We start from the raw sequence: 13,332 nt of genomic DNA, 5'->3' as shown, positions 1-13,332 counted from the left end.
CTTTGGTCTCCACCTTTACCTTAATGACTTTTTAAATTGTCTTCTGCTGGTTTTTAGAAGTGTCCCAATCCTCTACTTCCCATTAATTTTTACTTTATTACATGTCCTCTCTTTAGCTTTTATGTTGGCTCTAACTTCTCTTGTTAGCCACTGTTGTCATCTTTCCTTTAGAGCACTTCATCTTTGGGATATATCTATATCCTGTGCCTTCCGAGTTGCTTTCAGGTGTCCAGCCGTTGCTGCTCTGCAGTCATTCCTGCCAGTGTTCTTTTCTGATCAATTCTAGCCAACACCTCTTCATTGGCCCTGTAATTCCTTTTACTCCACTGTAATACCAATACATTGGACTTTGGTTTCACCTCAGATTTCAGGGTGAATTCATATTATGATCATGTCACTAAGGGCTCTTTTATCTTAAGCTCTCTAATCAATTCTGGTTCATTGCACAACATGCAATTCCTCTCCTGTAATCCGGCACAAATCTGATTTTCCCAATCTACCTGCATATCAAAGTCCCCCATGATTATTGTAACATTAAATTTAAATCTTACATCCATCCCACGTGAGGGAATAAAAAATCTTTGTGTTAATGACTCCATCACAATGTATAGACGTGAATTTATAAGTCTAGTAACTTGCAGAAAGCAGCTGAAACTGTTTATAGTTGGGGTGACTGGTGTCCCCGAATTGCCCTTTTGGCATGCATTTATTGTCAAGTTTTATTGTTCTTATCAATTCTTTTAGGTTCCCCCAAAATAATATTCTACTACCTCTGCCTACCCCCAATTAAAAATTTTGTGCATAGCTTCCATTTGCCCTTGTTGATAGTATTCCAATTGCCTTCCCGATTCAATGGAACCTTTCCCAGTAGGGGAGGTCCTCTCTATTGTATTAGGTGCACGTTATTCATAATTCCAATAAAAAAACAATTAAATCCCTTCAGTAGACCATTTGTGGATGATGTTTAGTGACTTATAATGGTACTAGAAAGTTTTCAAACCCTTTAGAATTTTCTGTTTCTGCATAAATATGACCTAAAATGTGATCAAATCTTCACACAAGTCCTAAAACCAGATAAAGAGAACCCAATTAAATAAATAATACAAAACATTATACTTGTTCTTTAAGTTATTGAGAAAAATGAACCAATATTACATGCATTTGTTGGAATAAGTATGTAAACCTTTGTTTCTCTAACTCGTATGAACCCCTTGTACAGCAACAGCTTCAACCAAACCATTTCTGGTCACTGTCGATCAGTCCTGCACATCAGTTTGGAGGAATGTTAGACCATTCCTCCTTGCAAAACTGCTTCAACTCTGGGATGTTGGTGGGGTTCCTTGCACGAACTGCTTGCTTCAGGTCCTTCCACAACATTTCTATGGGATTAAGGTCAGGACTTTGACTCGACCATTCCAAAACATGACATTTCTTCTGCTTTAACCATTCTTTGGTCGACTAACTAATGTCGTCGTCTTGCTGAATGACCCACTTCCTCGAGCTTCTGTTCTTGGACAGATACCTTGACATTTTCCTGTAGAATTTGCCGGTACAATTCAGAATTTATAATTCCATCAATGAGGGCAAGCCATCCTGGTCCCCAGGCAGCAAAGCAGGCCCAAACCATGACACTGCCACCACATTTCACAGATGGAATCAGGTTCTTATGCTGGATGTAGTGTTTGCTTTTCACCAAACATAACTCTTCCCATTTAATCCAAAAAGTTCTATTTTGGACTCATCTGTTCACAATATTCTTCCAATAGCCTTCTAACTTTTCCACATGGTCTTTAGCAAACTTTAAATGGGCAGCAATGTTCTTGGGGAGTAGTGGTATTCTCCTTGCAATCTTACCATGCACGCCATTGTTGTTCAGTGTTTGCCTGATAGTAGACACATGAACACTGACATCAGCCAATGCAAGAGAGGCCTGTAGCTCCTTAGATATTAACCTGGTATTATACGCCTTGCTCTTGGAGTGGTTTTTATTGTTTGACCACTCCAGAGAGAGTAACAACAGTATCTAATTTCCTTCATTTCTACATCATCTGCCTGACTGTGGGTTGGTGGACCCCAAAATCTTTAGAAATGATGTTTTATCCTTTTCCTGCCCAGTGAGAATCAATAACTTTTTTCCTGAGGTCCTCAGAAATCTCCTTTGATCAAGGCATGGCACACTTCCAAAACCTGTATGGTGAAGATCAGACTTTGATAGTAAAGACACAGGTTTATGTTTTTTAAATAGGACAAGGCTTCCCATATTCACACCTGACTGTCATCCCATCGATTGAAACACCTTTTATTTCCCCTTTAAATGAACTGATAATCCAGCTGTTCATATACTTTTTTCCAACAAACATGGATAATATTGGATATTTTTTCTCAATAAATAAATGAACAAGTTAAATGTTTTTTGTGTTATTTATTTAATTGGGTTCTGTTTATAAAGTTCTAGGGCTTACTTGAAGATCTGATCACATTTGAGGTCATATTTATTCAGAAATAGAGAAAATTCTAAAGGGTTCACAAAACTTTCTAGCACCACTGTATCTATGTAAATAGATGCAGTAACAACCTGAAAATCAAGCCAAAGAGAACTGATTGCATTGTTTATGTGGTAGATAATTTATTCTCTCACAAATTATATTTAGACAATTTCAACAGGCCTGAAGCTGTCAATCCTCTCAACTGCAGAACTAGGCAGATTGGCTTGTAGCTCGTAGAACATATGCAATATATTATAGAAGTGAACATTAGGGTAGATTAGGGTAGTGAACATTAGGTAGATGTAACATTGAAGATAAAAAATAATATACATGAAACTGGAGTTCAAGAAAAAGTGTGATAACAAATTTATTTGTTACTGTGTTCATAGTTTCTGAAGGGATAGAAAATGTCATTCAAGTTAAGCCATAAACATTGTGTACAATTGTTGATCTTGAAAGATCAGCAAAGCATTCATTGTATTTACCCCAATGATGGGAATACTCTTTCAGATATGTTATCTCATCGATCCAACTGATTGATTCTGTTAGAGAGAGAAATAATTTGAGGGTCTGATGGGGTAGATGAAGAAAGATGAAGTTAGAATTGCAAATAGGATAACAAAAATATACCCAACAGGAATATTTCTTTACTCAAGCTGGCTAAATTTGCCGATGATACAAAGATAGGTGGAGAAGCGGGTAGTGCTGAGGAAATGGAGAGCCTACAGAGAGACTCAGATAGTTTAGGGGAATGGGCAAAGAAGTGGCAAATGAAATACAATGTTGGAAAGTGTATGGTCATGCAATTCAATGGAAGAAATAAATGGGCAGACTATTATTTAGATGGGGAGAGAATTCAAAATGCAGAGATGCAAAAGGTCTTGGGAGTCCTTGTGCAAGATACCCTAAAGGTTAACCTGCAGGTTGAGTTGGTTGTGAAGAAGGTAAATGCAATGTTTGCATTCATTTCTAGAGGTATAGGATATAAGAGCAGAGATGTAATTTTGAAACTCTGTAAGGTACTCGTGAGACCACGCTTGGAGCATTGTGTGCAGTTTTGGGCTCCTTATTTTAGAAAGGATATACTGATAGTGGAGAGGTTTCAGAGAAGATTCACAAGAATGATTCTAGGAATGAAAGGGTTACAGTATGAGGAATGTTTGGCAGCTCTTGAGCTGTATTCCCTGGAGTTCAGGAGAATGAGGGAGGATCTCATAGAAACATTCCGAATGTTAAAAGGCCTGAACAGATTAGATATGGCAAAGTTATTTCCCATGGTAGGGGAGTCTAGGACAAGAGAGCACGACTTCAGGAATGAAGGACGTCCATTTAGAACTGAGATGCAGAGAAATTATTTTAGTCAGAGGGTGGTAAATCTGTGGAATTTGTTGCCACGAGTGGCTGTGGAGGCCAAATCATTGGGTGTATTTACAGCAGAGATAGATAGGCTCTTGATTAGCCAGGGCATCGAAGGGTATGGGGTGAAGGCAAGGGAGTGGGAATGACTGGAAGAATTGGATCAGCTCATGATTGAATAGCGGAGCAGACCCGATGGGCCAACTGGCCCATTTCTGCTCCTATATCTTATGGTGTAACAGGTGGAACTCAGCCCTACAAATAACTGCAACAAGAAGATAAATATACTTGCACAAAGTACAAGTTGTTGCAGGATACACTGAAGTTAGAAGGAGGTAGCAATGTGAAACTCAAGCATCTGCTGGGATGAGTGGCCTGTGTTCCACCATACATGAAGAACAGAAAATCTAAAATTGAAAAACAAATGCACATTCAATTTCCATATTTAAAATATAACAGCCATAGAATTACTATTTCCAGAATTTGATACAATCCTGCCAAATCCATGAAATTGACTTGGGACAAATTTTGTTCAGATGGCAATGCCATGCTATCAAAATGGAATTCCAGCTCAAAGATAAAGGACTTAGACAGGATTCCTCCAAAGCCTCAATTTCAGGATGTATATTGTATACATTTCTCTGACATTAAATGTACCTATTGAACATTGAAAATGCAGAATTTAGTGCCACATAGTACACAGCAATATTTTATTTACAAAGTGAACTCATGAATCAAGATCCAGATAAAATGAACAGATGACACATTATAAAAAGAGCATGAACAATTTGGAAAAAGAGTGGACACTTTTGTTTTTGATTCTAAGTTAAATAAAATAATCTGCCATAGCACCAAAACTCCGAGGAATGGAGCAGGCCAGGCAGCACCTATGGAAAAGAGAGAACAATTGACGTTTTGGGTTTGAAACGTTGACTGTTTACTCTTTACTATAGATACAGCCTGTGCTACTGATTCCCTCCAGTGTTTTGAGTGTGTTGCTTTGAATATCCAGCATCTGTAGATTTTCCCCTCCCCCCCAACAAACTGCACAAGTAAGAAGACTCCAGCAAATGGAAAAAAAGGAGATGGACATTTTCCAAGAGCGAATTGGTTTGGATTTTTCAGTGATGGTTCTCACTACCTGTTGCAACTGTACTGACTTAGCTGTCAATAAAATACATCTCGAACAAAGTATGCCCTGTCTCCAAAAGCTTGACAGCACCACTGATGCTTCTCCGTCTCTCAATTTGGTAATGGGGAGGGCGGGGGAGAAGGAAGGTGGTAGCAGTTAGATTTAAAATTTAGCTCACCTACCTTACCTCAGGATTGAGAAAAGATCCGAAAGGGGATACAGAAAAGATTCGAAGGAACAGTTTGAGAATGAGGAGTACAAAAGACTGCAGGAATCTGGAGCAACAATCTGTGGAAGGAACTCAGTGGACTAAGCAGCTATTTTGGAAGGAAAGGAATTGCTGACATTTCAAGTTGAAATCCTGCAACAAGTCTTGGATTCATCTTAGTTCACTCTCCCCTCCTGATTAAGAGGAGATTTAGTTGCAGCATTAGAGGCTTACAATTACTTACAGGCCAATAAGCTGAGGGAAGTCGGTAAACACTTTACAAGGAGGAAACACCTCACACATTGAATAGGATCTGGAATGATTGTGGACACATATTGAATGCCTTTCATATAGAATGTACGAACCTGATATCAAAAGTGAAATATTACAAGCATTACTCAACATTCTGCCAGTCTTAAGCTACTTGGGAAAATTAATTTCCTGCAACAATCACTTGTTTATTTTAGTTAATGCACTAAGATTAATTTCTCCAAAGAAACTACTTTCCAATGGTATAAATATACTAGCAGGGCTTAGCAAAGTACAGCTGGGATGTATCCTACATGCTATCCAGCCAGGAGCTACACTTAGTGGATGAGCCAACCACTGACAGAATAAGCTAAGGAAAGAGTCGCTACTACCTGCAGCAAACGAGAAACCCAGTGGGAAGCCTGACTGAGCAGCTGTGATATTCACCAATTGGGTCACTGATGCTGAAATGTGCCCCAAGATGGAGTTAATGCAAGCTTTATTTAGTGACTGGTCTTGGTGTCTCAACCCTGTTCAGTAGAAACGGGATTTTAAAAAAAACAGAAGCAAGTCATGCAAAGTGGAAAGTGAAATTAGAAATGCAATTCATTTAACTGCAACATTTATTTTCCACTTGAGATCACTGAGGAATTTTATAGTTTACATTTTCCCTCAAGTTTTCTGTTCAATTTCTGCAGTGGAATCTGGACAGATAACCCTTGTTCAACCTCAGCTTAACATGTTTGATCTGTGGTTAAATTCATCTAGTTTGCATTGCTCAGAACCACATTGCTTTATTTTCTTCAAATGGTGTATAAGTGTATTCAAAACAATACTTATTAAAACATTACTTTTGAGTAGGGTGTGCTTTTCAATCAAGGACAAAGGTAGCAGAAACAAAGGAACACCTCCCATGGATTCTCCTCCAAGTCAGGCTGATGTGGGGTCATTTCTTCATCATCACCACAGGGTAACACCCTACCCAACAATGTGAAAATATTTTTACAGCAAGAATACATACATTTTAAGACAATTATTTTCAACTTCTTAAAGGCATTTAGTGTTGAGAACAAGTACTGGCCTTTCCAGACACTTCATAAATTAACAAACAAAAATAAACCACAAGAAACAAACACGAGGAAATCTGCAGATGCTGGAAATTCAAACAACACACAAAATGCTGGTGGAACACAGCAGGCCAGGCAGCATCTATAAGGAGAAGCACTGTCGATGTTTCGGGTCGAGACCCTTCATCAGGACACAAGAAACCACAAGAAGTCCTTATTTGTCTCACTCATGCTACCCAACAAAAACCATTACTTTAAACCAAATCTCAGCTTTTCAAGGATAAACTTTGAAGATCTGTACATTACTGGGTTAGGAGACTGCTGGGGCACAGGAAGGACAAAGATATACAGTATGGGAACACACTGAATAAACATTGGTGCAGACTCTTACAGGACACCTGCAGCCCAGGGCTTCACACAGCTGCTGCTGGAAGCTACTTTTGTTCCAACCCCCCCCACCCCCCCCCAAGAAGTTAATGCTCATCATTCCTAGCAAAGAATTGCAATTTGACTTGTACACTAGCATGTGTCTGTGTGCTCTCAAGGTGCAGTCCACTGATCAGGTATGAAATTGTCCTGGACAAATTTGAAATGAAAGCAATTTTTTTTAATAAAAGGAAAGTGTAGCAGAGGTGTGTTAAATTCTGAGCAAGACAACAGTGCTATTGCTCAAAAGCAAATCAAGCGAATATTCTTTTCTGTTCATAGTAGGCTTCCATTCTGCACAGGGCATAATCCTGAAACAAAGAAATTGCATGTCAATACTTCTGAGCGTATGACTCTGAATTACCCACAATTTTAAAATGTGAATAAGAATGGAAAAAGCACTACAGCCAGCAAGAATGAAAGCTGGGGTTGAAAGGGAGAGGGAGAGCATAAGGTGGAAAGGGAGAGCAAACACTGAGAATGAGAAAGCACAAGGGCTGCAGTCAGCTAAACTGGTCTCTCATGTCTTGCTCCACCATTCAATAAAACCATGGCTTCATACTTTGGCCTCCACATCATTCTTTTAACTCCCTTCTCATACCTATTGACACCCCTTTGCTGACTATATTTATCATGACAATGGCAATGTATTGGTCTCTAACGCTCTCCAGGGTTAAGAATTCCAAAGTTTCATGACTCTTCATAAGCAGGTATTCTGCCTTCTGTCTGAAGTGAATGAACACTAAACTAATTATCAAACGTGCCCCTCATTTCACCTCTCAACATCCACGCTGTCAACCTCTGACATGATCTTAAATCTTTCCATAAGATCACACCTCTCACTTTGCTGCAGATGAATGAGTATAGGCTCAACTTGTTCAACATTTCAGATATCATCTCCCAGAATGAATCTTGTGAATCTTCTTTGTAGTCCTGCAGTACAAACAAATTCTTCTTCAAACATGGAGCTCACAACTGAATACATACTCCTGTACTTTCACCTGCTCCTTGCAAAAGAGCAAAACATCTCCATTTACACTCCATACCAATTACAATAAAGGCTAACATCCCATCAGTGTTCCCAATTAGCTGATATAAACATCTACTCATCCACTCCGCTCCCTGATCCTGTGTCACACAACATTCAGTTGCCTCCCTGTAGTGTAAGTGATACTTCACGTTTTTTCTTTCTGAAATTAAGAACTTCACATTTTCCCATATCAGACGTCATTTGCCACCTCCTTGTCCACCCGCCATATCCTTATGCAAGCTGTGTGCTCCCCAAGACTTGCTAACACCCACCTGTGTATCATCAGCAAATCTGCTTAAGTCCCTCACACCCAGTCTGAATTGCAATTATTAATAGTTGAGTCCCAGCACTAATTCTTGAGGCTTTGATGGGCTAGATGGCCTAATTTTACTCTTATGGTCTTGTGGTCTTATGGCTTTGCTCTGTTTATTGACTATTATTCTAAAACTAATCCAGTTATCTCAACTTACTTTTCTGTTAGCTACTTTCCATTCCATGTCAACACAATTCTTCCAGCCCTGCTGCCCTCTTAACATAGAGGTGGGAGAAGAAAGTAATTGAGGTGGCTGTATAATCAGGAGTGGCAGAAATATACCCACACAACTCACCATGTACCCAAACTCAATTGTGGAAATCTTTGCTTGTATAATAGCCCAAAGTGCCCACAGGTAGTGAGAGGCTAGGGCATACCTTTTAAAAAGAAAGGTATATTGCATTAGTTGAGCCTTCCAAAACCAATCTGTTATCATTTCAAGGCAACCACCTCCCACAATGTGCACAGGTCTCAGTTACACAGCAGAGCAGCTTAGATTAAGAGTAACAAACCCCCAGGCACATTGCCCTTCAGTCTCCTTCACAGCATTTTGGTTGGTGGGGAAGAAGTTACTTGTGGCGATATGAGAAAAAGTCAAGGAGGAGTGTGCTGAGGGATTGGAAGATGCAATATAACCATTAAAGCAAAATGGAGATTACTGAGGCAGGTGAGGAGTTTATTCTCTGAAAGGCTCAGGAAAAGGTCTCAGTGGGGTCAAGGTGCAGATACAACAGAATTAAGCTGCCAAGTATTAGGGTTCAGCCAAGCTCTGGCCTGCATGGTATGAAGGTGGACAGAGACAGGAGAAGAGGTCAGGAGGTGAGTAAGATAAACAAAACTTTCCAGGTGTTCAGAAGGCTGCCATCACATTTCTTCAAGTGCTCTTTTGCTCAAGTATGAAGTGCAGTGAGATCAGTTTCCTCCTAAACGACATTATTTTATGGTTTGAAATTGTCAGGAAAGACACTGTATTGTTCGATGCACATTTTAAAACTGATGTACCTCTTTAGCACACTTGAGCGACATGCAGTTGCATTTTTGATAACATGCCAGTGCACTCTGAGGCTTCAATAACTCCCCTGTGGGTATAAAGTGAGGTATACTTGTATACCTGAGGTATACAAGCAGAATCTTATATTTTTGGATTCTGAGTGGATAGTGGATTAAACAGCATCTACTGAGTCTACCAATCTTCAGATTCGAGAAGTTAACTGTGCAGAATAAGAATCACTTAACTGCTTGCCTCACAAACTTAATACCCTATGTCAAAAAAAACCTCTCACCAACTTAATCCCTTATTTACTCCACACAAGTGCCCAACCTGTTGATTTCGATGATCATCTCTTCTTCAATTTTTGTTTGGTCCTCATGCACCGAGTCCCCTTTATTGCCAGAGTATTCAGAAAGATAATGGCGGATAAAATGAAGCTGAGGAGATATAGGAGAGTTCAATGTTATTTAAGGGGAATGCATAATCACATTTGCTCTTCAAGCTGACTGTGAATACTTTTAAGACAGACAGCAGACCTCCTGATGGCAAAATGCTCCTAAACAACTTCTGCAGGCGTTTCTTCACAGAGACATTTTATTACCAAAACATGGTCATGAGTCAGTGTCAGATATTCTGGTATCTGAGAGAAAGGTGCACTTATACTATACAAAAATGCTGTGGGAACTCAGCAGGTCAAGCAGCATCTATGGAGAGGAGTCAACATTACAGGCCGAGACCTTCATCAGGACTGAAAAGAAAGGGGGAAAGAAGCCAAAATAAAGTGGGATGGGGAAGTAGTACAAACTGGAAGGTGATGTGCTAAACCAGGTGGGGGTGGGTGGGAACTAAGAGAAGTTGGGAGATGATAGTTGGAAAATGTAAAGGGCTGAAGAAGGAATTTGATTTCCACCATTCGTGCGGATTCCCTGATATCCTTACCTGCTGCTGTTGGTTGGGATATTTCTCTTTATTAGCTTTGAAGAATGGCCATTGGTCGTAAGTGTAATCATACATCCATTCACAGAAGTGATTCCCAATATCAAAGCCTCTGAAAACACAAAGTTAGTACACCAGCAACAATCAAGCAGCCTCTTCCCAATAGCAATCCAGATACCCATCACATCTCCTTCCCAATGCATTCCTCTCCCAAAGATAGCCATTGTAGTTAGTGATCAAATCCAGCTGAACTGTGTACTAAAATATAAATAGTCCCCCACCCCAAGAACAAGTAGATCTTTTTATTTGCAAACATGGCTTGGTTCTAGGTAATACTGCCAAACCCAGGATGTGGTGGTGGTTCCCAAGCTGTTACTTCATCTGGGGGTGGGATATGGTAATAATTGCTTATATCAAAAGTACAGCAGCTCAAGTTGGAGCTCCAGACTTCACCTCAACCTCTCCAACAAGAAGATGCTATTGGAACATGCATTATAATTGACAAAAACAATACTGGTTTAGTGACTTGATAACAGTACAATGCTGAGAGTTATCATTACCTGTAGTTATAGCTGCTGTACTCAAAATCAATTAACATCAATTTCTCTGTGGATGCAGCGTCTTTGTCTGCCAAATAGAGAATGTTACCTTGAAAGAGAAACAAAAATAAGAAAACTAATTCAATAGAAGAACTGTCTCAGTACTAATTTAGAACAAATTCAAAGCAAATTCATTATCAAAGTACAATGTCACTATACACAACCGAGAGATTAATTTTCTTATGGGCATTCACAGTAAATACAAGAAACATAATAGCATCAATGAAAGACTGCATCTAACAGGATGGACACACAACCAATGTGCAAAAAACTAAAAGACAGAAAAAAAAATAATAATCTGTGAGGGCATAGCTAGAGCAGTGAGAATAACTCCGGGGCAGTGTTGTGTTCTTTCTGTAAGATGTGGGAATTCTGGGAGACCTCCAATCTCTCAGATAACCACATCTGCAACAGGTGCACCAAGCCACAGCTCAATGACGTTCAGCTCATACAGGAGACTGAGGAAGTGATTAACAGGAGCTGTAGGGAGGAGGTCACCCCCAAGTTGCAGGAGGCAGGTAACTGGGTGACTGTCAGACGTAAAAGAGCGCTGGCCAGCCAGTACAGAGTATCCCTGTGGCTATTCCCCTCAATAATAAGTATACCGTTTAGATACTGTTGGGGGGGTGGGGGGGGGGTGGAGAACGACCTACTGGGTGGAGCTGCAGCAACTGGGTCTCTGGCACCAAGTCTGGCACTGTGGCTCAGAAGAGAGGTGAACAGGATTTCAGTAGTGATAGGATATTCCACAGTTCGAGAAATAGAGATGAGATTCTATGGACGCAATAAAGACACCTGGATGGTACTTTGCCTCCCAAGTGCCAAGATGCTTTGGATCAGGTCCGTGGTATTCTAAAGTGGGAGAGTGAGCAGCCAAAAGTCTTGGTGCATATTGGCACCAAAGACATAGGTAGGAAAGCACAGCAGGCTTTGAAGAGAGAATTTAGGGAACTAGGTAGAAAGCCGGAAAGCAGGACATCCTGGGTAGTAATCTCTGGATTGCTGCCTGTGCCATATGCCAGTGAGGGCAAAAATAGTAACATTTGGCAGGTAAATGTGTTGAGATTCGGCAGGAGGCAGGGGTTCAGATTTCTGGATCATTATGATCTCTTCTAGGGAACTTGCAACCTGTACAAAAGGAGTGGGTTACACCTGATTCTGAGGGGAATCAATATCCTTGCTGGCAGGTTTGCTAGAGCTGCACAGGAGGGTGGGAACCATTGTAATAGGGCAGCTGGTTTACAAACAGAGGTAGTGTCCAGTGTGACTGCAAGCAAGGACAAGCTGATGATAGGGCAAAATCAGTCAGCAGGATGAGTTGCAATGCAAAAGGGGGAAAAATGAAAAGGGTGATGAATACAGGATTGAAGATGTTATATTTGAATGTATAGAGAATAAGGTAGATGAACTTATAGCACAGTTAGAGATTGGCAGGTATAATGCTGTGGGGATCATCCAGTCGTGGCTGAGGGAAGACTATAGCTGGGAGCTTAACATTGTATCAAAGGGACAGGGAGTTAGTCAGAAGGGCTGGGGTGGCTCTGTTGGTTAAGAAATGAAATCAAATCCTTAGAAAAAGGTGACAGAATCACAAGGTGTAGAATCGTTGTGAGTGGAGCTAAGAAACTGCAAAGGTAAAAGACCCTGATGGGAGTTATATACAGGACTCTAAACAATAGCAAAGGTGTGGACTACAAATTATATCAGGAAATAGAAAAGGCATATCAAAAGGGCAATGTTACGATAAATATGGGGGATTTCAGTATGTGGGTAGATTGGGAAAATCAGGTTGGTGCTGGATCCCAAGAAGGGGAATTTGTACAGTACCTACAAAATGGCTTTTTAGAGCAACTTGGGTTTGAATCTAATAGGGGATCAGCTATTCTGCATTGGGTGTGGTGCACAGAATCTGCATTGATCCGAGAGTTTAAGGTAAAGGAAGCCTTAAAGGCCAGTGACCATAACATGACAGGATACACTCTGCAATTTGAGAGTGAGAAGCTAAGTCAGATGTATCAGTATTATAGTAGATAATGGGAATTACAGAGGCATGAGAGAAGGGCTGGCTGAAATTGATTGGAAAGAAACACTAGCAAGATGACGCCAGACCAGCAGTGGCTAGAACTTCTGGGAGCAATTCAGAAGGCTCAGTATATATACACATCCAAAGAGGAAGTAGTATTTCTAAAGGCAGGATGACACAACCGTGGCTAACAAGAGAAGCCAAAGCCAAAGAGAGGGTATCTAATAGAGCAACAAATAGTGGGAAGTTTGAGGTTAGAGAAGCTTTTAAAAAACAACAGAAGGTCATAAAGGAGGAAAAGATGGAACATGAAGGTAAGCTACTCAATAACATTAAAGAGGATACCAAAAGTTTCTTCAGATATAGAAAGAGTAAAAGAGGCGAGGTAAGTTATCAGACCGCTGGAAAATGATGCTGGATAGGTCACTATAGGGGACAAGGAAATGGCAGATGAACCAAGTAAGTACTTTGCATCAGTCTTCACTGTGGAAGACACTAGCAGCATGTTGGAAGATT

At 40.3% G+C, this 13,332-nt stretch overlaps 1 protein-coding gene across 1 annotated transcript in view; it reads right to left on the bottom strand.

Moving 5' to 3' along the window:
* Positions 1–7,083: 7,083 nt before the first annotated feature.
* chkb (choline kinase beta) overlaps positions 7,084–13,332 on the bottom strand; it is a 32,084-nt gene continuing 25,835 nt past the window's right edge. Inside the window, exons 8-12 of the mRNA XM_073066921.1 lie at positions 10,755–10,842; positions 10,198–10,306; positions 9,589–9,695; positions 8,563–8,644; positions 7,084–7,235 (exon numbers count right to left, since the gene is read on the bottom strand). Of these exons, the coding sequence (XP_072923022.1) occupies positions 7,179–7,235; positions 8,563–8,644; positions 9,589–9,695; positions 10,198–10,306; positions 10,755–10,842 (443 nt within the window). The 3' untranslated portion in view covers positions 7,084–7,178. The remainder of the gene's footprint in view (positions 7,236–8,562; positions 8,645–9,588; positions 9,696–10,197; positions 10,307–10,754; positions 10,843–13,332) is intronic.

This window comes from Hemitrygon akajei, chromosome 14, assembly GCF_048418815.1.
Source record: "Hemitrygon akajei chromosome 14, sHemAka1.3, whole genome shotgun sequence".
NCBI classification, from domain to species: Eukaryota; Metazoa; Chordata; class Chondrichthyes; order Myliobatiformes; family Dasyatidae; genus Hemitrygon; species Hemitrygon akajei.
The sequence above is the reverse complement of the archived record's forward strand: the minus strand, read 5'-3'. Positions and strand labels throughout refer to the sequence as shown.